General features: G+C 55.5%; 6 protein-coding genes across 6 annotated transcripts; 2 read left to right on the forward strand and 4 right to left on the reverse strand.

Moving 5' to 3' along the window:
* Positions 1–4,337: 4,337 nt before the first annotated feature.
* PHYSODRAFT_417969 (hypothetical protein) lies at positions 4,338–4,844 on the forward strand (the record flags this gene model as incomplete). The annotated part of the gene is made up of 1 exon (XM_009530552.1): positions 4,338–4,844. A coding segment is annotated over one exon (507 nt), but the record flags the coding sequence as incomplete, so codon positions are not given.
* A 398-nt stretch (positions 4,845–5,242) lies between these two features.
* Positions 5,243–9,730, reverse strand: PHYSODRAFT_351482 (hypothetical protein; the record flags this gene model as incomplete). The annotated part of the gene is made up of 1 exon (XM_009530553.1): positions 5,243–9,730. One exon carries the CDS (start codon positions 9,728–9,730, stop codon positions 5,528–5,530), a length of 4,203 nt encoding a protein of 1,400 aa, XP_009528848.1. The 3' UTR covers positions 5,243–5,527.
* Positions 9,731–12,287: 2,557 nt separating this feature from the next.
* Positions 12,288–17,462, reverse strand: PHYSODRAFT_333373 (hypothetical protein; the record flags this gene model as incomplete). Its single annotated transcript, XM_009530554.1, has 3 exons — positions 12,288–12,787; positions 13,023–15,385; positions 15,457–17,462. The coding sequence occupies 3 exons, from the start codon at positions 17,460–17,462 to the stop codon at positions 12,288–12,290; spliced, it is 4,869 nt and encodes a 1,622-aa protein (XP_009528849.1).
* Positions 17,463–17,656: 194 nt separating this feature from the next.
* On the forward strand, positions 17,657–20,569 carry PHYSODRAFT_509365 (hypothetical protein; the record flags this gene model as incomplete). The annotated part of the gene is made up of 5 exons (XM_009530555.1): positions 17,657–18,013; positions 18,173–18,220; positions 18,257–18,337; positions 18,374–19,166; positions 19,524–20,569. 5 exons carry the CDS (start codon positions 17,657–17,659, stop codon positions 20,567–20,569), a joined length of 2,325 nt encoding a protein of 774 aa, XP_009528850.1.
* A 3,328-nt stretch (positions 20,570–23,897) lies between these two features.
* PHYSODRAFT_354749 (hypothetical protein) lies at positions 23,898–24,604 on the reverse strand (the record flags this gene model as incomplete). The annotated part of the gene is made up of 1 exon (XM_009530556.1): positions 23,898–24,604. One exon carries the CDS (start codon positions 24,602–24,604, stop codon positions 23,915–23,917), a length of 690 nt encoding a protein of 229 aa, XP_009528851.1. The 3' UTR covers positions 23,898–23,914.
* A 1,240-nt stretch (positions 24,605–25,844) lies between these two features.
* On the reverse strand, positions 25,845–27,647 carry PHYSODRAFT_286248 (hypothetical protein; the record flags this gene model as incomplete). The annotated part of the gene is made up of 1 exon (XM_009530557.1): positions 25,845–27,647. One exon carries the CDS (start codon positions 27,645–27,647, stop codon positions 25,845–25,847), a length of 1,803 nt encoding a protein of 600 aa, XP_009528852.1.
* Between the last annotated feature and the right edge of the window lie 338 nt (positions 27,648–27,985).

Raw genomic sequence — 27,985 nt, forward strand, 5'->3', positions numbered from 1 at the left:
CTTCGTCCCCAACGCCTTGGTAAGCATGTCCGCGAGCTGGTCCTCCGTCGGCACGTAGTTGACGACGATGAGTCCTCGGGACACATTTTCGCGGATGAAGTGATGCTTGATGTCCACGTGCTTGGTCCTCGCGTTGTACCCAGCGTTGCTTGCGAGGGCGATCGCGCCCTGGTTGTCCTCCCATACTTGGGTAGCTCCCACTTGCTCGTGACCCATGTCCTTGAGCATGGCGCGGGTCCACAGCACCTCCTGCGTGCACAGGCTCAGCGCCATGTACTCGGCCTCCGCCGAGCTGAGCGCCACCGTGCGCTGGTACGTCGACTTGAAGACCACCGGCGCCCCGCTAATCATCACCATGATGCCCGACACCGAGCGTCGGTCGTCGAGATTTCTGCCCCAGTCGGCGTCGGTGTACGCCGTCACCTCGACCTTCTTAGCGTTCCCATTGTAGGCGATGCCGATGTCTCGGGTGCTCTTCAGGTACCTGAGCACGCGGATGGCAGCCTTCCAGTGCTGCTGCCCGGGGTTCTCGAGGAAGCGCGACAACTGGGTCACGATGTACGCCACATCAGGTCTGGTGCACGTTGTAATGTACAGCAAACAGCCAATGAGTGCTCGGTAGGGCTTCGCCTGCATTTCCTCACGTTCCTTCTGAGTCATCGGCGACTGAGTCTTCGACAACTTCATGCCCGACTCGCACGGGTTCACCACCACCTTGGCGTCCTGCTGGTTGAACCGCTTCACCACATCATCAATGTATCGAGTCTGCTTGATCATGAGAGTCTTCGCCGATGAGTCATGGTCGATCTCCATACCGAGAATGAACTTGGCCTCGCCCAACTCCTTCATCTTAAACGCATTCTTGAGCGCCACCTTGACTTCCTGGATCTCGCTGCTCGTCTTGGCTGCGATGATCATATCGTCCACGTACAGGCAGACGTACACGAACCTGCCCTTCTCGCCCTTGACGTATACACACTGGTCCCCGCCGCAGCTCCGAAATCCGATGCCCACGAAGCCTCGGTGGATGGTCTTATGCCAGGCATTTGCCGCCTGCTTCAGACCATAGATCGCCTTCTGCAGCCGACACATCATGTTCTTCGCGTTGATGATTCTGTAGGGTACCTCCATGTAGACGCGCTCCACCAGTCCGCTGTTGAGAAAGGCGGTGTCCGCATCCAGCTGCTCGGTGATGTACGCCTCGGCCACCACAACCGACAACACCACTCGGATCGAGTTCATGTTGGCCACGGGCGAGTACGTCTCGAAGAAGTCCACGCCATACTTCTGCTTAAACCCTTTCGCCACCAGGTGGGCCTTATACCGGATGACTCGGCCGTGCTCGTCGCGTTTCTTTGTGCACACCCAGCGACCACAGATCGGTCGAGCACTCGGTGTCCGACGGACCAGCGTCCATGATCCGTTGTCCGCGTGTGCCTTGAGCTCCGCATTCATTGCCTTCACCCACTCCGACGACTCGTCGCTCTGCATGACCTGCTGATACGTGGTGGGTGCGTCATTGGCATCGCCGACGTCTGCGGCGTAGGCTAGCACCGCCTCAGCCAATAGGCTGTCTTCGTCCACCTTGGGTCGCTTTGGAGACGGTGGCCTGAAGTGATCATCGTTGTCCGAGTCATCGGGACCATCTTCTTTCGACTCCTCACCGTCTGCGGAACCATCTCCAAGTAGTAGGACCGGTTCTCGGGCGCGCCGGGTCCGTTCTGGCTCAGGGTGGAAGACCATGTCATCATTCAATACCGGTCTCGCGAGTCGTCGGTACGTTGTCAGCTCTTGCATGGATGGCTCCGACGTCTCCACCTCATGCATCTCCGTGGCCTCGACGGTCTCTTCCACTGATTCCATCGGCTCGTCGGCGGCAGGTCGTTGTATCTCCTCGGGCAGTGCCGCATCCTCGGCATCTTCCGTCAACTCAATGATCGGCGAGTTCTCGCTGGGCGACGTGTCGTAGATGCCGTTCACCTCGCGCTCGTCCAGCTTCACCGACCTGGATACCTTCACCTTGTTCGACTCCAAGTCGTACATTCGGTAGCCTTTTGAGTCGTCGGCGTACCCAAGAAACATACATTTGAAGCTTTTCGGCTCCAACTTGGTGCGTCGCGACTTGTCGACATGAGTGTAACCCATCGACCCGGAGACTCGAAGATGATCCAGCCGAGGCTTTGACTTGAACGTCAACTCGTACGGAGTCTTGGTCGGGTGCATGCTGTTCGTCGACCGGTTGATCAGGTAGACAGCAGTGCTGACCGCCTCTGCCCACCATATCGAAGCCACGCCGTTCTGCTGGGGGCTATATGGGACCGTCTTCTGATGCATAATCCCATTCACCCGGCAGATCTCAGTCATTGGCGTGTTCACGAACTCAGTGCCGTTGTCCGAGCGCAGGCATTTAATGCGCTGTCCCCATTGGTTCTCGTACAGCTTCATGAACGACTTGAACTTGGTCACGACCTCGCTCTTCTTGGTCAAGAAGTACACCACGACGTGTCGCGAGTAGTCGTCGACAAATGTGAGCACATACCTCGCTCCGCCCTTGGACTTCGTCTTCATAGGACCCATCACGTCCGTATGAACTAGTTCCAGTGGTCGAGTCGTCGCCGACGTCGACCGCGACGGGAAATGTGCGACCGTCTGCTTGCCCTTCATGCATCCTCCGCACAGGGTCTTCGTCTGCTGTTGAGTCGTCGGGAGCCCGTCCGTCGCCTCGCGGGTCTTTGCCATAGCGTCTCCGTTCAAGTGTCCCATACGAGTGTGCCATAGCTCCCACTTCCCGTCGACTCCCGAGTACTCGGTGTAATACACCATGTCCTGCTGGCAGTCCAGCAAGTACGCCTTGCCGACCTTCTTCCCCGAAGCGATCGCCTTCGTCTTGTCCCAGACGACGCAGGACTTCCGCTGGAACTCGACACTCATGCCGCCTTCAGCCAACCTCCCAACCGAGAGTAGTCGCCGGTCGAATCCGGGGATGTGGAGCACCTCCCCCATCTTGATGCGCTTGCCGTCGATGCCCGTTAGGCGCACCGACCCTTTCCCAGCCACGCGGATCTTCTTCCCGTCCGCGATTGTCACATACATGTCCGCCGACGACTCGTTGTACTCGAACAAGTTATCGCGGTGAGGCGTCATGTGAGCCGTCGCCCCACTATCGATCAGCCAACCCGCTGATGGATTCTCCGCCACAGCGAACACCGAGTCTTCGGCGGTGTCTGCATTTGCTTTTTCCGGGCAGTCCCGCTTCATGTGGCCCACTTGGTCACAGTTGAAGCACTTGCCCTTGAAGCCACCGACCTTTCGTCCGCCGTTGCGCTTGCGGCCGAATGCCTTGCCGCCCTTGCCGAACTTCCCGTTCTGGCCCCTACCTCCGAACGAGGTAGCCTTCAACGCGCGCTCCGTGGTCTCCTTCTTCTCCTGCCGCTCGTACTTCTTGAGCAGCTTCTCCTTCACCTCGATGAGGGTCACGTCCTTCCAGTTCTCGACGATGGATGCGATCAACTCGTACTCCGCCGGCAAGCTGCTCAGCAGGATGACGAGTTGTCGGGAGTCATCGAGGGGCTCTCCAAGCGTCTGAAGGCCCACGATGAGCTCGTTGAACTTGTTCAGGTGCTTCGCCATCGTCGCATCGTCCTCCATCTTGAACTCGTGGAGCCGACGAGTCATCGTGACCCGATTATGCATCGTCGTCCGGTTGTAGAACTCGCGTAGAGTATTCCAGGCTTGGATAGCCGACGTCGCCGACCGAATCTTCGTGTGGTGTTCCACAGCCACGCCTTGAGCGATCAGACCGAGCGCCTTCATGTCGTTGCTCATCCAGGCCTCCGTCATCTCCGTCGGGTCCTTCACCACTTGGACGTGCGCCAGCAGCCCCTTCCCCGCGAGCGTCATACACATCGCGAACTCCCAGTGGAAGTAATTGTCACTTCCCAGGATGACTTCGGCCTTCTTGCTGGACGTCGTCATGTCGGTCGTCGGGGAGGGCTTGAGCTTGTTGCGGCTGTTAACCTGTTGATTTTTAGCTTGTGGTTGAGGGGCAAATTCCGAAGTGAGATTAAATGTTATCGTCTCTCAAACTACTCTCTAGTCTTCCCCTCCTGCTTTCCTTCTTGTTCTCCTTGTGCTCGTTGGTGCCTCTCATCAGACGGATTACTCCCGGGTTCCGATTGACTTGATCTCAGTATACTTGGGTCTCCCTGACCAGCCATTGGTATATCCAGAGCCCGGCTGCCGCCGGCTCTCCCGTCGCTGTCGGATCCTCCGAGTCATCGGCGGATGTGTCCACACGTTCTCCTCGTCCATGTGCATCTATTGGCGGCGCTCCCGAAGACTCATTAACAAAGAAGAGGCCTGAACGAGCTGACATGGTCATGGCAACAACGCAAGCAGCTCACGTGGGAGACGGCGTCCTGGCCAAAATGCTAGCAGCTGCGAAAGAAGTCGAAGGCTTGGCAGCCACTGCTAGTAACTTGGAGAAAGCTCAGCTCGCCAACTGGTTGGAAAAGCACAAGACGGTGGAAGACGTGTTCAAGCTCCTGAAGCTTGGTGATGAAGCGGGCAAGCTCTTCAGCAGCCCTGTGTTTAGCACTTGGATCAGCTACGCAGAGACGTTGAGCCAGAGTTCGGAAGAGTCGATGGCCTCGATGGTTCGAGTGCTGAGGCTGCACCGTAAAGACGAAACTCTTATGAATCTGGTCGCTGCTGGTAAAACTTCGTCGCCGCCCTTCGATGTGAAAAATCTCTCCGGAAACCTGGAGAAGATGCTGATGGAAAAGTGGATGTCCAGTGTACAAAGTGAGGCCCGAGTGTTTGAGCTGATGGGGCTGAAGAGTACTCCCGTTGGCGACCTTCTCGAGAGTCCGATGTTTAGCATGTGTGTAGGACAACTACAGCGTTCTGGACCTCGCTATGGCACTCGCTTCGGCAAAATCGGCCAACAATTCCTGGCAAGTGCAGAGCTTCGCCCGTTATCTGCAGTTGCACCAGTTTGCAGAATGGAAACGTGGGGTCCTGATCGTATCAAATTTATGGCTAGTTTCCGATTGAGCGAGCCCAAACTTGAGCAGGTTTTGGGCGACTACACCACCTTCTACAAGATAACGACGATCATGACTCGTCGCTGAGCGAGGTGTCTTGGAAACTTTAACTTGCCGCGACTTAGATTGCTCTACTGTGCGGGAGTTTTTCTCCTTTTACTTTAGTGCTTCGAGTAAATCAGAACAAGGCAATGCTTGATCACGCCATGCCAGCTTGTATTTTATTGCCTTCGCCAAGACGCGAACAAAGCAAGCGGGGAAGGCGAAGCCATCGACGAGCTGCACTCCACAAGACGACTATAGAAAGACAAGAAGGGTTCCTCTTAACGCTCTTAAATACAGTGCAAGGTTGCGCTACGGAGACGAGCACGAGCGGCCTCGGACTCCGTCAAGATAATGGACGATCTGCTTGTGGCGTTTTCGAGGAACTTGGGGGGTAATGTAGGTAGGCCTGTTGTAAAGTAAGTACGCCTTTCCGTCGACTAGGACAGCAGGCGCACGCGGCCCATTGAGACTCTGCGCGCGCTGGCGCCACCTGTTGAGCTTGAGGTCGAGTTCCGCATGGCCGTCGAGATGGCGTCCGAGCGCGGCAGCGAGTTGGACGCAATGTATGACTCGGCCAGTGTTGTCTCCTCGTCGCAGCTGAAGGCGAAGCCTGTGTTGCGCCGACTTGTTGTGGGCCGGAACATCTTGGCCGGCACGCGCTCCCACGTCGCGTCCTCGGAGATGGACTCGCTGAATACACTGGCCGAGTAGCTCTCGGCGACTCCAGAGCTGACGGAGGCGGAGGCCGCGGAAGCCGAGGAGCTCTTCTTCGGCTGCTCGTACAGCGTCGCAGCGGTGAAGCTCTGCGGGTGTTGGGCCTTGAGGATCTCGGCGTCTGAGTGTCCGAAGTCGCTCAGGTACCCGGTGGTGTGGACGTCGTCCAGGGACATGGATAGCGTCTGCTCCTCCGAGTGGTTGATGGTCAGGCGTCGCTGGTACTTGCGCTGCGCCGTGCCACCCATAGATTCCTGCAGTAGCTGGGCCAGGTCCGGGTGGAACGTCCGCTGGTACAGGTTGTAGGCAATGTGACGCCCCAACGCCAGCGAGCAGCCCATGGCCAGGACGAGGAAGTAGCCCCACGTCCAGGCGGTGGGGGCGAACGCTCCGAACTCGTCGTAGCCGACCTTGTACGTGGCAAAGTACGGCGTCTCGGTGCCGATAGCGGCGAACATGAACCACGACATGACGCTGCCGAACCACAGAGAGAACGACAGCACCGTCCACCGGTCAGCGATCATCCAGATCTTGATGTTCACGATCAACACCGTCAGCGAGAACGCCACCATGCCGAACTCCACGCGCGACTCGCTGCCCGCCGCCTTCTCCGACGCGTTGAAGCCGTACGACATGACCACGAAGATGATCATGGACTCGTAGAAGGCTGCGGCGATCCAGCGGCCGAATGTGTACATGTTGAAGTAGAATCGCTCCGGTCCGCGGCGGTACAAGTCCGGGTACTCGAGGCTGAACGGAGCCGGGAGGTCCTTGTCCAGCACGCCCACCACCACAATCGGCAGGCCCGTGAACGCCACGTTGTACAGCTGCACACCGATCTCCCAGTACATTTTGGAGCCAGAGGCGCCCGAGAGGTAGCCGTACCAGTACTGCGCCAGCACCAGCGTGATGTTCTTGTAGAACATGTAGAGCACCAGCTTGGAGATACGAATGTAGTTCCAGCGTCCGTGAACCAGCAGCAGCCGCTCCAAGAAGCGGAACTGCGCGATGGCGTAGTCACTCGAGTTCACAGCCTGCATACCTTCCTGTCCAGATATACCGACACCAACATGAGCAGCCTGGATCATAGCGACGTCGTTGGCGCCGTCACCAATAGCGAGAGTGCGCACAGTCGTGATGTTGTCCCTCACAAGCTTCACCATCTCGGCCTTCTGGGCAGGAGACACGCGGTTGCAGATCACAGCACGGCACAGCTTGGCAACTGACAGCAAGTGGGGTGCAGTTCCAGGTCGTAGCGCCATCTCGAGCGCCTCACCATCGATAATCAACGAGATCTCACGTTCACCACCTCCAGCCATCCCTCCCTTCGCGTTCTCCATGAACTCCCGAGCTGCAGCGTTCAACTTGGCGCGGATCGCGGCCTCGTCCGGACACGTAGTCGCGTTCACGACAACCTGCTGGATGGAGTTGTCCAGCAGCGAGCACGCGTACGAAATGTTGATCGCAGTCTCCTCCTTGTCGCCCGTGAGCATCCAGACCTTGATACCTGCGCGCGTCAAGTTAGCTAGGCACTGCGGCACGCCATCTTGAAGCTTGTCCTCAATAGCCGTTGCTCCGATAAGCTCTAGTCCCTCCTCGATCTCCTCCATCAGGTCATCGATCGCGTTCGGTTTGCCGTCTTTGCGTCGGTCGATCTCCGCCACGTTGCCCTGCGCGTCGTCGAAGCGCATCTTCCACTGCTGGAACCAGCGCTCGTCCAGCTTCTTCATGGCCAGCGCCAGCGTCCGCAAGCCGTCGTCCGCGTACTTCTCCATGTGGTCGCGCGTGATGTTCTTGAGCTTCAGCATGGCCGGGTCGTCCTTCAGGCGCTGGTAGATCATCATGTCGGCTCCCTTCGTGTACAGCAGCAGCTCACCGCTGGGCTTGCGGACCACAACGGACATACGCTTCCTCGTACTGTTGAACTCGAGCACGTCCAGGATCTCGTACGACACGCGCTGGCCCAAGACCTCCACAGTCGCCGTTCCCACGCTACGGCTCTCGAACTTGAAGCCTGCGAACGCTGCGCCCGCCACCAGAGCCTGCTCATCAGGAGACGAAGCCGACAGACGCACTTCGCCAGACTCCAGCTTCTCGGGGATCACCGTGTGGCACACAGCCAAGTGCTCAAAGAACTGCAAGATCTTCTCCTTCTGCTCCTCCCCAGCGCTGCCCTTCATACCGTCAAACAGCGCCTTGTCCACAAAGTTGACGAACGGGATCCTCTTGATGCTCGGGTCCAGCTTGGGCTCGGGCGGAATGGGCTTCCCAGCGCGCACGAGCGCTGCGCGTCCGATCTCCGTGATGCCGGAGCCGTAGGACGTGCCGTTGATCGAGCACTTGCGGAACTCCATGATGTTGCACGTGAGCGTGCCGGTCTTGTCGCTGAAGACGTACGAGATCTGGCCCAGCTCTTCGTTCAGCTCCATGGTGCGCACAATGGCGGGCGTGTCCGTCTCGGCGTGATACATCTCGAGGTCCCACGACATGAAGCGCGACTGCAGGAACTTGACACTCGTCATGGACACGTAGAGCGAGATGGGGATCACCTGGTAGAGCAGCAGGAAGTAGTAGAACAGCATCTGGATGAACGCCACGAAGCGCGTGCGGTTCCGCTCGGCGTCCGTGAGCTGGATGTACCACGTGTTGCGCACGATGTCGTATTGCCAGGTAATATAGCACGTCGCGGCCACCGCGCAGGCCACGAAGAGCCCCATGCACAGGATCACGATCATGCGGTTGATGTGCAGCATGAGGTCGCTCCACTTGGAGGGCGCGGCGCTGGCGCTCTGCATGATCTTGGTGTCGTTACCGGTATTCAGCACGAGGCCGAAGACCCAGTCCGTGTTGCGCAGGTTGCAGCCGCGCAGCAGCACGTTCTTGACCGAGAGCGGCATGACCTCGACGCCGCAGCCGTCGCCCACCGTCACCTCCACCTTGCCGGCGAACTTGTTGATGTGCGGGTTGGGCTGCTCGCACTTGACCACGCCGCGCAGCAGCGCCAGCTCGGCCGCGTTGGCCAGCGAGCTCATGGTGGCGGCCACGGCCTGGCGCAGCTTGAGGTTCGTCTCTCCGTCCAGACTCTTGGTCTCGACGTAGCAGATGCCGCTGGGCGGCTCCCCCACGGGCTCCGACACTGCGAGCACCAGCACGTCGGCCGGGATCACCTCTCGGTTGCGGATCTGCAGGAAATCGCCGACCTTAATGTCCGCCCACTTGCGGTCCACGACGTGTCCGTCCTGGATGACGTGGCACGTGGCCGAGTTGGCCTCGTTGTCCGACTTGTGGCGTCTCAGGTCCTCCATGACGGCGAACACGGCGTCGATCGAGATGACGAAGAAGAGCACGGGCGCGTTCGTCGGGTAGCCGTACGTGTTGCTGATGCTCGGGATGCTCTGCAGCACGCAGACCATGAGGAAGAAGAAGTTGGCCACCTTGCTGAAGCTCTCCTTGACGAACTTGGGCAGGAACGTCACGAGCGAGTACTTGGACGTCACCACGACGTTCGAGCACTTGTCGAACACCGCGTTGCCCGGCGCGTAGTTGAAGTAGACCTCTCTCAGCGGCTCATTGTCTGCGTGTCCTCCTGCTGCTGCTGCCGCTGCTGTGGTTGCTCCTGTGTTGACCGTGTTAACCGCCCCAGCGGGCGTGTGCTGCGCCGCGTAGTCCACGAGCTCGTCCTCGTCCGGGATCTGCTCGTGGTCCCTTCGGCTCTTGCGTCGCACCTGGCGCGGCGACTGCAGCACGGGCGCGGGGCTGCCCAGCGTGTTGTAACCGCTCGTGCTCGAGCCCAGCGCGAGCTCGCCGGCGTCCGACGAGGACGAGGCGGACGAGACGCCCGCGGGCGCCACGCTCGCGCACAGCGCCACCTCGTCCTCGACCCGCGAGCCGCGGAAGATGCGCGACGTGCTGCGCTTGGCCGCCATTGCGCGTCTTCCCTGCCTGCCTGTAGCTAAGCTATACCTGTCACTATGCAGGGGCGAGACGGAGGTGCTGCTGGCGTGGGCCGGTCTAATTGTGAGGCGGACTGGCAGCAGGCTGGCAGGGCAGGGACCAGACTGCGGGGGAGAGGCCCAGCCCAACGGCGCAAAATAGACTTGCACTGAATGGCCCTAGCCCTGACCGTTGAAATTGTTCCACTTATGTCACGCCCGGTGGAGTTTTGGCCAATGGGAGGCGCGCGAGACGACATAAAAAGCTTGAAGTGTGGGGGAAACGAGCCAGTTGGCGACTTGCACGCCACGAAAGGCAGGCCCCGCACTGCGGACAGAGCCCGGGCGCCCATTTCAAGGCGCTGTTGTTGTGGGCTCGAAGCTGCTGCTGCTGTTGCTGTCGTTGCTGGCTGCTGTTTGCAGCCGCGCATTGCTCGTGGAGACGACCGCTAATCAATTCGACAGTGCGCTTTGTGGCTGCTGGTGTGAGGTTGTCGTCGTGACCGCAGGGATCCGCTGGGCATGGGTATGGGTATGGTATGTTGTTCAGTCCTGTAGCCACCTCCTCCCACCATTACTGTACATGGAAGGAATGGAGTCGAAGGTTTGCTGTTAAACTCGCAGTCGATAGGCGCCTGGTTGAGCTGGGGTCCCAGCGTTTCGCCGTGTCGGGACGAGGTCACATCAGTTGATTTGTGATGTGTAGAACACAGGATAGTGTGGGCCACACGGTTGGTCCGACCTTTGGGTGGTACCCTGTACCATTCTGGCGTTGAAGGTGGCGTTTCAACCTTTGGGCTCTCGCAGTAGCACGCCGGCCCAAACGATCTTGACAGCGAGCTTCGAGGGGTACGGTGATCATGCCACGTTCAAAGCACGCATGTTGATTTGTCACTGCGTGGGGATCACGGGCTTCTAAGGATCCGATGCCATGCAGCTGGGCCCCCAGATGATGAAACGTGCGCTGGTCGATCAAAATCCATTGGGGGCAGATGCAGTCGGTAAAATTGCTTGTTTTACACTTTGTCATGCGATCCGATGGTTTTCACGAACCGAGCTGCGGCGTTCCGTTCTGGTCTCCCCGGCGCTGTTGACTCACACAAACGTCTGTGAGGCAAACGGACCCTTGGCCTGGTAAGTTGGTTGCTTTGAGCTAACTTACCGGTGCATGTAGTGCACTGTTCGAGTTGAAGATGTTCCCTGAAATTTATTTCAGAGTTAAGGAATCACTGTATGAATAATCCCTTTCCCCCTACTGACCAACTTGATTCATCGACATCTTGCAGCATGGGAGGTTTTTCATATAAATGGCAAGTCAAACTACAGTGCACTGGAGTGATTGAAGAGGCATACCCCATAGGTGAATGTTACCTGTGGCGACAGGTTGTGTCGAGCGCCAATATTCAAGCGACCTAGCGCGGACCTGGATATGGGGCGCGTTGTTGGCCATTCCGTACCCAAGAACTAGACGTTCTTGGGTACGGAATGGTCTACTGTACATGTAGACACGGAGCATAACATCATTGAGAGACACCTCTATTACTAGTGCAAGTATATAGAAGTGAAGAATGAGGCACCTACGAAAATTAAGCGTGCCACTAAGCCTTGTTCAGGGCAAGTTCCGTGGGTAGATCAACCATAACGTGCAACCAAAGCAAAACATAATATTTCCTTCTGAGCTTTCACCATTCATCAGAGAACTGCAGTTTCTGGAGCTATTTTGGTCCAAAATTTTTGGACTTGGAGCTACATAAAATCCGGATTATCTCAGATAATCCGGAAATATATTACGGATAAAATACCGGCGGATACCCAATACTTAACTCCGGGTACCCCTGTAACTCCAAGGAGTCTATTTTTGGAGCAACGCCATTTTAGCTCCGAAAGTTGAAATACTTCAGAAACTACAGTTCTCTAATAATAATTTACTTTTAAAAGTCTCAACTTTCATAGCTTCCTCGGGCCGGAGGCACGCCACTGCTGTTGACTTGAGGCCCAGTATTTTTGGTCGGCTAGATTTCGGATTGTGTAGTGTTCGCACAAACATCAAGTGTACAACTTTTTTTAACTAGCACTTGCAAGCTCTTGGGTAGTGTATAGTGAATCTGGCTAACATGTACAAGTATGCGTTTCTTAATCGTTCATCTTGAAGCTCTTTTTATGCCAGAAGTTATCCTCCTTTGGAATATGGATTCGACAACCAATAACAGTTCGCTTAAAGAGCCATGAGCTTAAACGCTACATGTAGTGATAGAACAGCAAAATACAAACGCGTTTGCAAACAACATTTACAGCGACTCAGTGTATTGTGAAAGTCACTATAATGTTTGCGGAATACGCTGGGCTTGAGGAATATTTGTTGGTTCTACTGTAGATTCGAGGAGATAATTGCAAGGTGTTTATATTGGGTTATTCTCAGATAACTTCGGTATTGCCACTGGTATACTGTACGTCTTGGCAGCTTGGCCCAAAGCAGCTTGCCAACGTGACAAACCGTGAAGTATACGAATCGATATACAGTACTGAACGCTGCCCATGAGTAGCGGTTGATCTACGTTTTGATCAGGTGATTCTTGTTGTAGTCCATCAGACGATACTTGTTGTAGTCCTTCAGGTACGACTTCCGGAACTTCCAGTTCGAGTCAGTCTTTTTCCTCACATTCATCAACTTTGCCACATTGATCGGCTGCTTCTCAGCAAAGATGAACTGCTTGAGCCTCTCAGTCTCTAACTTGGCCCCCGTCGACGGGTTCTTCTTCACGGCTTGAATCGCTGTCCAAAGGTCTTGGTCCTTGTAAGCTGTGGTCAAGATCGTACGCCGAATATTCTCGCCGGGGAAGGTTTTGTTGAAGCCATCCATGAACTTCATCCAGTATAAGAACATTGGGTCCAGGAAGAGCTGTTCAGTTCCCACCTGACCGAGCTTTAGCATTTTGAAAGCGTGGTCGGGGCCGTTGGTGGCAGCCATCAAGCTCTTGAACAGCACAGCTTCCATCCGCATTGCAGCAGCGGCAGAGCTTGGGACCTTTTCCGCTGCAAGAATCGTCTTGGCTACGTCGAAATCGTCTTAGTGAGCGCTCATAATCCAGCCCGTTGTCATTTTCGAGCCCAAATTCTTCGCGTGTTATGCGTCTATAAACTTGGTAAAGGTCGTGAACAGCGAACTAACGGTGTAAATCCTACAGACATGCACGTCACCGTGATACGCCAAATTAACAAAAAAAAAAATGTTACTGGGAATGCCACACGAAGTTTTAACTAGAAATGACATGGGAGAACGAGGTACGTGGTGACGGTGAGTTCCCACTGCTGCTGTTGCTGTTGCTATTGCTATTGCCGTGAGGCTGTGCACCCGAAATGCGTGACCTCATAATGGAGTCAAAGCGCTTGACTTGCCGGTACTTGAGCATCGCCACACCTCCGTGACCGGTTCGAGCCGTGAATGCTGCGGTCGCTTGCAGATAATTGTGAAGCGTGTCAAGTTTGTCCTCTAGAGAGACGAGTGGCTGCGGGGTGAAGCCGCCGCTCTCTTCCGTCCGATCCTTCTTCTTGTCGGCCATGGGGGCACCCATGCGAGCGCAGATAAAGTTGTGAAGACGACGAGCGTCGTCGCGCTCTTGCTCCCAAATGGGCTTCGGGGGCTCCACCACGAGCGACAACCGCCTCGAGCGCGTCGGAGACGACGTAGGCGATGATACTCCAGTCAAGGATGGAGCGCGCTTCTCGCGCTTGTTGGCTTCCACTTGCACACACCAGTCATGCGCGTGCTCGAGGTAGATCCACTTGCCCACGGGAAAGATGCACAACATGGCGCTCTTAAGCAGCTGGGAGGCCTTGATGTTCATAGCGAAGGTCACCGCCTCCATTTCTGAGGAAAAGAGCTCGTGCACGGCCACGAACGGCTCCTCGTACTGCGCATGGGCCGCCTCAAGCTTCGACAGCACCACACTCGCAACCGCAAAAGTGCATCGAGCCGTGGTGGTGCCTGAATTGAAAGTTTTCCTTCGGGGTGGCATGGGCGGTCGTGGTTGATCGATCACGTCGGTGACGCTGCCAGGCAGAGATGGTCGAGCTTCATTGTTGTTCGACACGCTAGGAACCCGAGACATCGCCACTTCTTGGAATGACGCGAAGTGCACGCCACCGTCTCCTGCACTTGAGTGAAGCGAGTTCGTAGACTCTTCAATGAGCGGGCTGCACGTAGACATCGATCTCATCCGTGGACTATTGCCACTCATTTCTGCCACTTGCTGTAGCTGGAGTCGCTCCTCGTCAACTTTCGATCGATCGGCACGCGGCATCAGCGCGTACGTCTTGAGCGGTAAAGCGAAGTACTTGAGGTTCGTCACTCCCATGCTCTCCTGGAACCTCTCGGCTGCTTCACGAACCGCAAAGAGAGACCTAGCTGACTGCAGAATTTGAAAAGCTGGAGACTTTTTGGGAGCAAAAGTCGCCTCTGTTCGCTCCTCGCCGCTCTCGTCTAGGATGACAAAGACCGCATAATCTGCCTCACTCGTACTCTCGGTCTGCGCAGTAAAGCGGGACGGTGAATACGCCTTCGATGGGGAGGCGGAGGGTTTTCGCGTTGGTGAAGTGGAGGTGGCCTTGCGCTGTTGTACTCTCCCGTTTCGGACATCGGGGGCTTGCGGTTTGCTTCCTGGAGGACGAGAGAAGATGAAGTTTTCTTGCAGAAGTTGACTCAAGGCTTGTGACGTGATCGTTAAGCTTTGGTTCGAGTTTCGTACACTCGGAGACGGCTGGCGCAGCGGTGATACCGAAGAAGATCGAGAGGACCGACAGGTTTCCGGTGCTTGTTCGTCGCCAATGCTCTGCTCAACCTCCTCCAGGTGCTTTGCCGTGCGATTCCACGTCGTACCAATCTGCTTCTCGACCACTTTGATGTCGAAAAATGCCAGCGGGTTGCCCTCCTTCAAGACTTCAGCTTGTCGGCGCTCCTCGGCTGCCAAGACACCGTCTAGCTGTCGCTGCCGGGCGACGCTGGGTGGTGCGTCCACGTTGAAGGATGCGACGTAGTTGCCGAGTGTTTGGTCTGGATTGAAACATTTCTTCATGGCCTTAGTCTCTTGAGCCAGCAGCAGCAACTCGTTCGCTGGGACCAGGGCTTGCCTCGCTGTGTTATTGCTCGAGGCCGTACTGCGAGAAGTATCGGGAGATTTATCCTCGCTCACAGGAGCAAGAGGAAGTCGAGGGAGCGTCGCCCCTCCTGAGGGTTGAGATACTTTCTCCGACTCGGTTGTCTTTGAAGTCCGCCTCGACTCCGGCGTTTGGGCTGCCGCAGCTTGCCGTGTCTGCGAGATCTTTGCGGTAGTTCCGGTAGAGGGTTCTTTAGTTGCACCGCGGCGCGTTGCCGCCGGAGCAGACGGCAAAATCTTCTCAATGCGTTCGTGGTTTACATGTTCTCGGAGCACCTTCTGCTTGTACGCTTCCCACTTCTGCGTCTTGTGGAAACGATCCAAGTACACGATGCTCTCCGCGTGCGACTGGGCTGCAGCGCGCAAGGTTTCTCGAGCCGAACGCGACAGACGATGGAAGACGTCGTACTTTGACAGAAGTAGCACCTCCACTGGAGTACTCGCGCTCACGGTCACTTCTCGATGAATCACCTCGTTGAAATTCGCCCCCGCAGCGCTACAGTTAACGCACAATCCCCGCCAATTAGCACACAACATGTAGATAGTAGTGTCAAACGTACTACGTACGCGTCATCGCCGACCACCCGGAAGCGACCGATACGCTCAACGAAAACCTCGTGCCTCACTTGAGTGAACGGATCTGCGATTTCCTTCGTGACGACGAGCTCGCCGCGTACAACGAAGTAGACGTGCGTGGCGCGATCCCCTTGACGGTACAGAACACTGCCTGTAGACAATTTCTGCTCCAGCAGCACGTACGACAGCTCTTTGAGCAGCTCCCCCGTCCACTCGGGCGTCTGGAACATCGGGATCTGGTCTAGCACGCCCACCCGCTTGGCCATATCCTTCTTCTGCATCCGACGCAGCGTCGAGTTATAGTCCTTCTCACAGATCACCAACAATTGACACTCTTCTCGCGTGATGACCGTCGCGCTGCGCACGCCTCGGCCTTTCATCAGCGCGAGCTCTCCAAAGTGAGCTCCTTCTGTTAGATTCACGAGCTTGGTCATCTGCACGTTGCCTTTGAAGTCCTTCGAGTTGATGTTGACGTCCACGGAGCCGCTGAAAATGATGTAGAACAAGTCCCCCACTTCCCCCTCTCGGAACACACAGGCCCCCGCAGGCAACGTGAGGAAGTCAACGACGAGACAGAGCTCGCGGACGAAAGTCTTCGGCAAACTCCGGAAGAACTTGAGCGTCTGGAGGTACTCGCTGAGCATGTCGATGTCCGCTTTCGTACGCGCGTGCTTCTTCTTGGTCAGCACCTTGACGTACTCGCGCTGGGTGCGCTGCACGGGGCGCTGCACGCCGATGCCGTTGGCGATCTGCATACGCGAGAGGAACTCCAGCTGGTCGTTCTTGAGCATCAAGTTGTAGTCGTTCCGCGTGATCTTGACGAGCTCCGTAGCGCTCTTGGACAGCACCGTAGCCGCGCGCACGTCGTTGTTGAGCAGTGAGCGCTCGCCGAAGTAGTCGCCCTTGCCGAGCTCGCATACCGTGACTTCCACCACCTCTCCGAGGATCCGCTGGCTCACGCGCACCTCCACCGTCCCGCTGAAGACGGTGTAGAGCGCGTCGCCTTCGTCGCCTTGGCAGAAGATGGTCTCGTCCGGGTGGAACGTCACGCACGTCATGCGTCGACAGAGCAGGTCGAGCTCGGACGGCTGCAGTCGCTCGAAGTCGGTCGTGATCTTGAGCTTGGTGGTCTGGAACCACACGCCGAGCGCCTGCAGGTCCATCTGCGAGCGCTGCTCGCCGTCCTGCGCGAGCGCGCGGCGGCAGGACTCCTCCAGTATGAGCGTGCGGCCGTACAGGTGATGGCCCTTGGACGTCTCGTCCAGGTCGAAACCCGAGTGCACGCCGTCAAGCTCCTCCCAGGCCTCGCCGTCTTCCTCCTCTTCGTTGTTGTCCGCTCTGCCCGAACTGCTACCTGCCGCGCCGTCTTCGTCCGGCTCGAGCTGCTTGCGCCTCAGCGTCAACAGCTTGATCCAGTGCGCCATGACCCTCGACTGCTCCTCGGGAATCGTAGCCGCGCGTCCGAGCTGCTTGTTGGCGACCAGCGCCTGCTGCACCAGGTTCTTCATCTCCCGGCTCTTGAGCATCTGCGCCAGCGAGATGCGCTTCTCTGACGCGGCAGCCCCCGCTCCAGTCGAGTTGGACGCGTGTCCAAAACCCGTATCGACTGCGTTGTTGTGTCGACTCACCCTGCGCACCACACTCGACATGACCGAGGACCACGAATCGGTCGGCTGCTGCTGCTGCTCCGCGTCCGCCACGTCCTCCATGGACTTCTGCAGCTTGCGCATGGAGATGATCGACTGCGCGGCTCGACTGAAGCCCCGCAGTCTACCGGGTTGGCTCTCGCTAGGAGCAGAGCTGGAGCTCGTAGTAGTGGTCTCATTGGAATCGTCCGCGGACTCGTTGGTCTCCGATACAGCGGCAGCAGTGACTGCTGAGCTCGTCAGAGGCGTCTTGGCTCTCGGAGTGACTTTCACGCTCACGATTCGCCCGCGATCACTACGTCCGCGGCCTTTTCCTCGGCCTTTAGGCGTCGATGGAGTCTTCGGGTGCATCGCAAACCTGTACAATAGCGTTGAAAAGCTCCGACAACTTCAACGTCTATAAATGGCTACACTGCCTACATGTAGCCATGTGCGTCACCATCTGAAGGCCTAACTCCCATCATGCTATGATGTTCATGAGGTCCAGGTTTTAAGCCAATCACCAGGCCTTCCTTCCCGTACTCCAGCAAGTGGCCCGACACTTCATGGCCACCACGAGCGCGGAGACTCCTGCGCAGCCAGAGACGCAACAGACGGCAGATCTTACGGTGTCGCTGCCTCTGCAAGACGCCGGAGCAGACGCCGACCAAGTTGCAAGCGCGGAGGTGGCTTCGGAGACGCAGGAGACGCAGCAGAAGCAGACCCAGATTGACGCCCAGAGTGTAGCCATGAAGAGCAGCGCAGACGGTGTCAGTAGCCGCACCAGCCACCCGAGAGCTGCAGCTGCAGCGGCCAATGCCGAGATGGTGAAGCAGGCCAAAGACGAGGAAACGCCATTGAGCGTCGTGTTTGCCAAGGCCGCGAGCGAGGCAGCAGCCAGCAAACCACCACAACCCGCCCCAGTAGTAGTACATGAAGCCAAGACGCAAGATGTAGCCATTCTGCCTGATGAAGACAAAGATGTAGCCATGATGAAGGAAGAGCAGCCTCCAGCTGCGGAAGGCAGAAGAAGACCGTCCAGAGCTGCAGCTGCGGCTGCGAACGCCGGAATGGCGCGACAGGCTAAAGAGGAAGAAGGTTCGCTGGGCATGCTCATGGCGACAGCTTTGGTGCGACCCATGAAGCAGGAACAGCAGATAGTGGAGTCCAGGACTAGTGACAAGAAGCGGTCGGGTGAGATGGCTACACCTCCCGCTAAGAGGTCTCGAGTGGTGGGTAGCAAGAATGTGGCGCAGGATATGCTGGAGCTCGCTAGTGCCGAGCAGCAGCCGCAGCGAGGCAAGAAGCGGCGACAAGCGCCCGTGTTTGAAGCTGCTCCGATCATCACGGACCTGCCGCCGCTGCCGTTCACGACCTCAAGTCCCGAGCTCAAGCTGAAGAACAAGAGCAAGAACAAGGCCAAGAATAAGAACAAGTTAGCCACAAAGCCCACCAAGGCGAAGCATTCGGCGGAAGAGGGAGCAGGAGATGACGCCCGCCACTGTGAGTTCTGCAGGAAGGCGGACAATGTGTGCGTGCTGATGCACTGCCACGCGTGTCGTCGGGTGTACCACGCCAAGTGCTTCTGGCACGCGTTCAAGCCGTACGTTGATGCGAAGGTGCCGATTCTGGACCAGCTGGAGGAACTGCAGCTCAAGGCGCCTGAGCGTCGCGGCAACATCTTCCGGTGTGCGTCGTGTAGAGCTGCGTTTGTGGATTTTTGCGAGAGCGGCGGTTATCTCTGGGAGTGTGACTGTCCCACGTGCGCGCAGCCTGAGAAGGTGATTTTCTACCGGCAGCGGAAGCTGGTGCAGATGATGAACGACATGGAGCTAGAGAAGCAGCGCAAGAAGGACCAGAAGGACAAAAGCAAGAAGAGCGGCACTGCGAAGCCACCGCCGACTTCGACGCCTAGCCGCTCCAACTCGACGTCACGCAGCCGACGTACACGAGGAGGCAGCGCAGCGCTGGATGAAGGAGTGCTTAACGCGCGGACAACACAGCCTCCAACGTCACGGGGAGTGTCACCTGAGAGTCTTGACGTGAAGATGGAAGAAGACAACAATGCCGAAGGTCGTGATGTGAAAACGGTAAAGAATAATAACGCCGGCCCTGTGGATGCGGTTGATGGCGAGAAAAACGACGTAGTAAAATCGGAAAGCGAGACCAAGGCGGAGCCAATGGACGTGGACGACGGGGTTGCTGCTTCAGGAGAGCCAGGAAGTGCCGAGAAGACTGCAAATGAACTGGAAATGGAGCAACAGGTCAGCGAGATAGCGAAGCGACAACAGGAGTCGCACTCAGCAGAAGCTGCCACGCAGCATCAAGAGACCAAGAACCAGGCAGAGCTGCAGCAATATGCTGCTGCTGTCAAGAAAGAGCGAGCAGAGCCTCAGGTAAACCAGGAACCGATGTCCTCTCAAAAGCAGGAAGAACAGCCCGTGAAGGTGAAGTACGAGCCTGTTGGAGAGCCCGAGCAGCCTGATCTGAAAGGGGACGAGCTTGTTGGCGCAGTGCGCGTACACCACGAACCCAAGACTGAGCGCTGGTGCTTCCCGATCGTGTGCTCTCGGACAACGAGTCTGCGCGTCTCGGGTATGATGAAGCTGGGGACGTGCAAGTGGTCGCTCAAGAAGAGTGCCGTCATTCAGTGCGCGTGCTGCGATAAGCTGTTCAGCTATCCCGAGTTCGTGCACCACACCGACAGCAGCTTGGTCAAGGACGCGAAGTGTGCGACGGAAGACCCGATGCCGTACTTGTTCGTCGAGCACCGGGACACTTCGCTCCACACACCACTCGACGATTTCCTGCCCGCTCTTAGGAGTTGGGCTGGTCGTCAGAGCGCGAATAACACGCCCACCAAGTCGCGCAGAGGGCACGCGGTGAGGCAGGAGGCGGCTGCAGCTGTCGCAATCCCCACGATGACCATGACGAACCCGGAGGCCGCCGCGGAAGCGCTGCCAGCCACAGTATCCAGACTCCGTGTGCTCGCGCTATTCAAACGCCCCAAGCCTCGAAGTGACAAGACTTCAACTGCGGCGCGCTTGTCGGACCCGCCAACTCTGGACTTTTTGGCGCAGGTGGTGTGTCTGTCGCCCAAGTACGTGATGAACATGTCGAACGGGAGCCTAGTAGACCGCGTGGTGAGGTCGAACACTTCGGTCCCCGACGACTCGTTCCCGCGCAAGTCCGGATGGTTGGCCTTCAATCGGTCCGCGACCATGACACGCCAAGTCACTTGCACCTGCTGTGAAAAATGGTTCAATTTCGACACATTCGTCGATCACGCTGGCATTACGCTGACCGATCCGAAGAAGAAGGCACGCCATCTAATGTATGTCGTGGAGCGGACGGACGAGTCTGCGTTGGTGCCGTTCACCTCGTTCGCGACGGACTTGGAGACTGTCGCCAAAGCCAACGGGCTGGATTCGATCCTGGACGAGCTCCACCCGCCACCTCCATCCCCTCGACCTATATAACAACAACACGGGTGCATGCGTTTGGGATGCTCAACGGATGAATGCAGTATCACATGTGGGCCCCTGCAAGCGAGGCAGCAGCGGAGATGGAGATGAACGTTTGAGGGTATCGCTATTGTACCAACAAGGCAAAGAAAACATGAGCGCATTGTTGGATTTGATGGTTCTTGTGCATTTTATCTATGACGAAGTGCTAGTATTTGTTTCATCGTCCGTTGACTGTCGGGCGACAAATCGCAAAAAGATTCTAGGATTGCTGGTTGCAGTTGCTTTCAGTTAGGACTCTGCTGCACTCCCCATCACCATGCCCCTTGTACTGTACACCATACCAGCCGCACAGCATCGACTTACTATTGCACTGTACCTTCACCTCAGTACACACCACATCGAACTGAAGAAGATTTTAGCAGTAAAGACCGATATCAAGCCCCGATCGAAGCTGCAATGCCCTTCCTGACAAAGCGATGCACCTATTTTTCTCGGGTCGCCGCCTCACACCTACTTTTTTGCTTTCGAAAGTGCGTTTAAGCTTTAGTTTTAGCCTTTTAAGCCATGTAAAAACATTGGTTGAGCGAAGTATACCTAACAATATCAAATACAAAGTGAACCTCGCTAGAATACTATCCATGGGTAAGGCCTCCTGAGATCAAGTTGCCCCCAGGCTCCTTGAATATGGCCGAGTATGTTCCCAGGAGCTTCGCCGTTGTGCTACTCGCCACTCCTCGCCTGGGAGACGGCTGTCAGAGACGCTTTGTCCAGTACCCTGTCGTGTAGGAACACACCGATTTTCTAGTAGATGTAGGCACAATCCCTTAAGACAACACCCACTGAGTCACGATGAGTAGCGATAACTCAGCAGGCTTGTCGGGTTAATGAATATGAACCTAAAGTCCCAGCTTCACACCCGTTCCTCGGGTTGGTCGTTTCCCCTTGTGCACCGCGGTTTCTATAGGCAACCAGCAAAGCCTCAGCACCTCCAGTCACGAACGACGACTGGAGTGCTCACACTAACCTCACGGTCCCTCCAAAGGAAGGGTCCTGGCCTCTGGTAGGCTGTTCGCGAGGGTGTCAGAGAAATCTCCGACGGTAAGATATCAATGGGAAGCACTTAAGCTCTAACCCAATATACGGCGACAATTCGCCCTTCGTATACACGGCCAATCTCCTTCTACTCTGCTCTTGACCCTGCCGGATGAACACTCGCTACGATACTAGTAGGCGTGCTCACCGACAGGCATGATCCCCCTAACCAGGTTTACCTTGGTCACGGGTCGTCCACCGTGCGCTGGCGTCTTCCTTGCGCAGTTGAGAGGAAAAGCTGTTCTGTGTTGTTGCCCAAAGGGCTTATGTGTTCTATCTTGTCTTTCCTATAGTCCAATACAAATACTAAGTCTAAACGTGTCCGTTTCGGATCTTCTAGCACCAACAGTCGCCATCGAAGAGTCGCCGAAGACTCGTAGGTACGCGAACGTAAGGTAGGTGCGTCTTAGGTGCGAAACCTCTGCGACGCATCGACGCCACGATCCATCGCCGACATGTGGTGTGGACCACAACTTCAACACCGGGACGTGCGACGGTGCTTGCGACGAGGAGACCATCACTCACGGTGATCTTTGAGGCAATTCTCGACACCATAACCCGCGGTCTGCAAGTCCGTAGCCACCTTCTGCGTACTCGGAACTTCCTTCGCTGCAATGAGTATTTTGATCAGATTCTTGCCGCTGAAGCTAGCTCAACGGCGGTGGGGAGACGACAATCGTCTCGGCCTTGACTCAGAGCGAACCCTGGATGCGATTCTTGCAGCGGCGAAGGAGGTCTGGCTCACCAACGAAAAATACCCACCCTTTCGTATCCGAATTTCTGGGCTTCCCCTCGTTGAAGTGGTCGATGAACTTGACACTAAAGTAGCTGTTAAGCTCGCTGTTAAAACAGCGGGCTCTCCAACACCTTTGCGCCCACTTCGTCAAGTTTTAGACTCTTGAACACCTTGTTTGGAGTATGCACACGCACCCAGCCCTTGAGGAGCTCGCCTTCCGTTCGCAGACGTTTTTAATTGTCCTCGGATTCTTCTCTGCGACAGGGTCCATCTTCGCCAGCGCGTCGTCTTCGTAGAATATTATAGCTTCTTGTCGTTGTTCTTGTTGCATACTTGATCCAACTGCCGATGTATGGACCAGAGCTCGCAATCGGGTACCCGAACCGGGTACGTACGGGATGTACCCGAGTGCGGGTACCCGAAACAGTCCCCGGGTGAAGCTCGGGTACCCGAGAGTAAGGATAGAAATGAGTGAGAGGTTTCGCATCCCTACTCTTATGAACTTATAGTCTGTATTGACCCAACATCCAAGCATGGAGACCGAGAAGCTTCCCTAATGCACGACATGAAGTCTCTACTGTTGATAAGGATCACACGAAGACGCTAACGATGCGGTCTAATGCGGACCTGATTTAATGGACACAATACCAGAATTCACAGGGGGAAACGAGCTTTTTTCATAATATACATTATTACTTCTTTCATATACTTAGCTTTGACGGTTGGTAGAATGTACCACCACACAGAGTATATTAGCTCAAATTTTACCCGTCGGGTGGGCGCGGGTACCCGAGTTTCGCTGATTGCGAGCTCTGGTATGGACTCTCCAAGAGCTTGTCCTATATATGATGAAATGGTGACGATGAAGCGCGAGACTGCGGAGAGAGAGAAAGCTGCTGGCCATGCTAGCTTGCAAGGCAATGGTGGCGTCGCGATATAATTCCGACGAGCGTGGCGCAGTGGTGAGCACTGGATCGACGTAGTGCAAGGCGGAAGTGAGGGACAAGGGTGAACAAGGGTTTGGAGGGACGCGTCGAGGTGGTGGGCTTCGGACCGACGAAGCGCGAGAAGGAGGGGTTGCATATCTCTTTTAGCAATTGCATATCGTAGGGGTATATCTCGGTCGAATGCCCTAGTGGCATTTGGTTGGTGTATGTATACCCGTGTGTTTGGGCTACTACCGCGGGCACGTGCCCTGGAGGCCCGGCGAAGCTGCAGCAGTGCGCGGCATCGGGTGTAGTTAGCCGTCTAAACCGCAACAATTTCAATTTCCAAAAGCTTGTCCCCTGCTGTGTCGAGCTTGAACAGCTCGCTTGACGCCTTGTCGTTGCTTAGCCGCTGATGCAACTGCTCACTTTTCGCCCATAAAAGCCTTCTGGCTGAAAGCTGCCAAACAGTCAATATTATCACCGAATGCCCCCAGCGCGATCCGGTTCAACAGAAACAAATCGACTGCGCAGGAATATGTTTACTGTGGGGTGCGTGCATACAAGTCGTCCTGCTGGAAAGTCAAATGTTCAAAAGACCTTTTATTTACACGCTGTGCATTGAAGCAGCGCATATTCACGTGGTTCTGCGAACCATGTGCGGCTTGACCAAGACATCAAACCAATTTGTTCAAGAAAGCCCGATATTCGTCTTTGGCTCGTTCCGTGACGACGTTGATCCTTCCTCCGAAAACTTTCTTGTACACGCACTTCCTGCTTGAACCACGTCTCGAACTGCGCGTGCTCCAGTTTTGTAGCCATGTTCTTCGTGGCCCAACCCTTTTTGGCTGCCTGAAGCATCTCCGCAACAGATTCAGCCTTGTACTTGTTGACCAAGATCGGGATGATTGCCTTCTCGGGCGACTCGCCCTTGTTAAGCACACCGACGTATTCCCTCCAGAGCGGGAAGTGCTTGCTTGACAGGACCTTGTCCACTCCAGCGTCAAGCTTTAAGTAGGTGAAGATGTCGTCGGCCGAATTACGGAATAGAAGCCAATCCTTGATTTGCTCGGCGTTGGCGGACTTTAACTTGAGGCCGAAAACTCTCTCTTCGTCGCTGTCTTCATCGTCTTGGTCAGCAGTAAGCTTGGACGTCCGCAGGAATCTCTCGCCGTTCGACTGGCGGGTTTCAAGCTTGGATGCCGTGATTAGTTTGCGGTCGGTCGTGGCAGCAGACTCGGCGCTTGCTGTGAGAGCAGCGATCGCCATTAGCACCACGCAGTAGAGACGCATCGCGAAACCTTGGCTTGCAGTTCAGAACAGCTGCGGACTCGAAGGCAAATTGCCAAGTGAGGGCTGGAAACGCACCTGCCGGAATGTCGCCAGGGGAGGAGAGCAGTCGCACACGCACTATTTCTTCACTACTGACGGATACGTCCAGACATCAAAAAATCCTTTGAAACCCGGCAAGATGATGATAGTTACGATAAGCCGGATGCACAAGAGGACGTGTATTACAGGCACAAGCATAAGCTTACCCACCTACTCTCACCGATGGAACGAGATCATTTTGGTTGGTCGTCATGATTCCTGTGATGCTTCTCAACTACTACGTGCGTTGTGGCTCTCAGGGGGTCTGGTCTACAAGCACCGAAGTGAGTGATATGTTCGATAGGAGAAAATGCTGCGGTCAAGTTATCCCGCTATTCGTTCACATCATCCTTGATGACAAGCATCACCACATCAGTGTTGCTGGTGATAGTACCGGGATGGGTCTTGACACCCCCTTTCGAACAAATATGTACTCAACCCAATTCTTTCGTATTGCATGCACTGCAGAAGTAGATAAAACAGCGAGGTGGCGAGTAGAAGGTAAAGCTAGGCTTCAGTGCTAAAGTTTCCCTCACGATTTCTTACAAAGTTCCATTTCACGCAGCACTTCACAGTTTAGCATTCCCCTATTCTTGCATTTTGGTCATTCATAACGAAGAGTGAAGACTGCGTCTGTAGCGCAAAATCCACATGGTAGTCTCAAACACTTGCAAAAACCGACAAAAGGTAAAGAAATCGAAGACGCACATGCGCTGAAGCTCAGACTGCAACGAATTGAGCATTTCGACAAAAATAGCCTCGCTTTCTAGTACAAATCTAGTGCAACGGAGAAAATGGAAATATTTGCGTTGTAGGAGCTACGAGGATTGTAAATGCTACAACGTTGATGGCAGCACTCAATCCCCCGATGCTAACACGCCAGGATAATACTTCAAGTAGAAAATGCTCAGCAGCTGCTTAAAGTACACCTGTACCTACTTGTATGCCACAATGCGAGCGGCACAATACATTCGACATAGAAGACAATAGCGAGATATTCGCGGTGGAGCTAACCTCACTTCTGTTCCTTATAACTTGATTGATAATATTTCAGATTGTAGTATGTTTCTTGTAGCTCATTATTGGATTGTAAAAATTCTATGTGTTAGAATACGCTTCCCCTAACCGAGGGGCACAGAGCATTAATCTTCCTTTACAAGCTCTACTTAGTCGCCTTCGTGAACAAGTCGATATACTGCTGCATGAGCTCGACCACATCCTTATTTCGTGGCTTGTCCTGCAGGCGAAGCCAGGCGTAAACCCTTGATGGGTTTCTCCTCTTAGACAACCAGTATCCCATCACATCCCCCAGCAAGTCGAACGCCGTCTTCTTCGTGCTTTCCTTTTTGTGTGCTTCAATGAGCATCTTTGCCAAAATTTCGTCCTTGAACTCGTTCCTCAATACTGAAATTGCGCTGACTTGGTCTTTGGGGATCTGTTTGCTGTTAAAATACTCGGTGAACTTGAGCCAAGAGGGCAGAAACGGGCTCTCGAGCACCTTATCCCCGTCATTATTCAGCCTCAGCAGGTTGTAGACGCTGCCCGGCGTGTTGCCATTCTGGAACCACTTCTCCACGATCTCCGTGTCCAGCCGCTTGGCAATGGCTTCCGTTTTTGGGTTCTTGCTCGCCGCTTGAATCATTTCGAGCAACGACACACTGGAGAATTTGTCCAGCAACGTGGAGATCGCCGAGTCCTCGTATCTTGGAAATCTGTAGTTGAACTCGTCCAGGTACTTGAGCCACGCGCTGAAGAGCGGGTCTCCAAGAAGAGTCTCCTTGTCGGTCAGCTTCAGCAGATCGAAAATGTCGTCAGGCAAGTGGTTCTTCGGGTCTTTCATCCAGCTCTGGGTCAGCTCGGCTTGCACACGTCTTGCCATTTTCTCGGTACTCGGGACCTTCTTGGCCGCGATCAGCATCGTGACCAGCTCTTCGTCGTTGTAGGCTTTCCTCAACGGCGAGTCGACTAGTTTCCACACCTCTTTTTCGTCCTCAACAACATACTCCCATGACTTCAAAAACGAGACCTTTTCCTTCGGGTTCTTGTTGTTGTAAGCGGCCATGTACTTCATCCAGGCCGTCACTTGAGGCAGTTCGAAAAGGTTCGTCGTGGCCTTGTCGAGCTTCAACATCGTGTACATATCGTCCGGCGTCCTGGTTGCCTCCGTCTCAATCCAGCGGTAGACCTGCTCGGTCTCCAGCCGATCGGCGAAGACCGCCGTGCTCGGCACCTTCCTAGCCGAACCGATCATCTCAGCCAATTCGAACTCGTTGTAGTGAGCCGCTAGTGTCGAGATCAAGCTCGTTTGCTTCTTGGGCTTCTCCTTGTTGAAGAACTTCATGTAGCCGAGCCACGAGTCCAGGAGCGGACTGCCGATAAGCTCCTCCTTTGCCTTGTCCAGAGCCAGCAGCTTGAAGACGTCGTCCGCGGATTGCCCACCAGCAAGCCAGGCTTCGAACTGCTTGGCCTGGATGCGGTTGGCCGTGGCTTCGGTGCTGGCGACGCGCTTACCCTGTTCAATAATCCTGGTCAAAGCTTCGTCGCCATAGTGAGCAGTCAACGTCGCAATCAACGTCGTCTTCTTGCTGGGGTTCTGCTCGTTGAAGAGCTCCAGGTGGCTGATCCAGGACTGTAGCTTGGGGTTGCTGAGGAGGTCGTCCGCGGCCTTGTCCAGCGTCAGCAGCTTGAACGCGTCGTCCGCGGACTCGCCCTTGGCGACCAAGGCCTTGAGCTCGTCATCGATGTTGGTGGTCGACTTCAATGTATTGGCCAGCGTCTCAACGCCCGAGGCGGTGATGCCCCTCTCTTCGTCGTCGGTCGTCCTGTGGGCTCTCAAGAGCCTTTTGATGGGGGTGTCGAGCTTGGAAGTCCATAGTTGAGTAGTGGTCGTGGATTGGTGGGCTTCTGCTGCCGTGAAGGTGACAAGGGCTGCGGACGCGATGAACGTGAGCGGGTGGAGGCGCATCTTGTGTCAGCTCCAATTCAGGCAACGTGGTGCCCCAGAACTTCTAGGCTGTACAATTAGAAGTGGTGGTGCTGGGGCAAATCGCAAAATGGTAGAAATCAAGGGGCACCGATGCTTCGAACAGCAAATCCAACATGGTTTGTTCGGACTCTGAACATGATAGGCTTGTAGATGGTGAGCGGGATCGTACTTACCTGAGGTAACAGCATGTCGTGAAAAATACATACTTTGAAAAAGAGAGTGAAAATCTCATACACGTGCCCGACATTTGCAGACGTACCGGGATAGTGTTTGCAAAAACTCTAACTGTATTGCTACACGCTAGCGTTTGCAAACTG

The sequence above is a fragment of the Phytophthora sojae genome (genome assembly GCF_000149755.1).
Source record: "Phytophthora sojae unplaced genomic scaffold PHYSOscaffold_5, whole genome shotgun sequence".
NCBI classification, from domain to species: domain Eukaryota; phylum Oomycota; class Peronosporomycetes; order Peronosporales; family Peronosporaceae; genus Phytophthora; species Phytophthora sojae.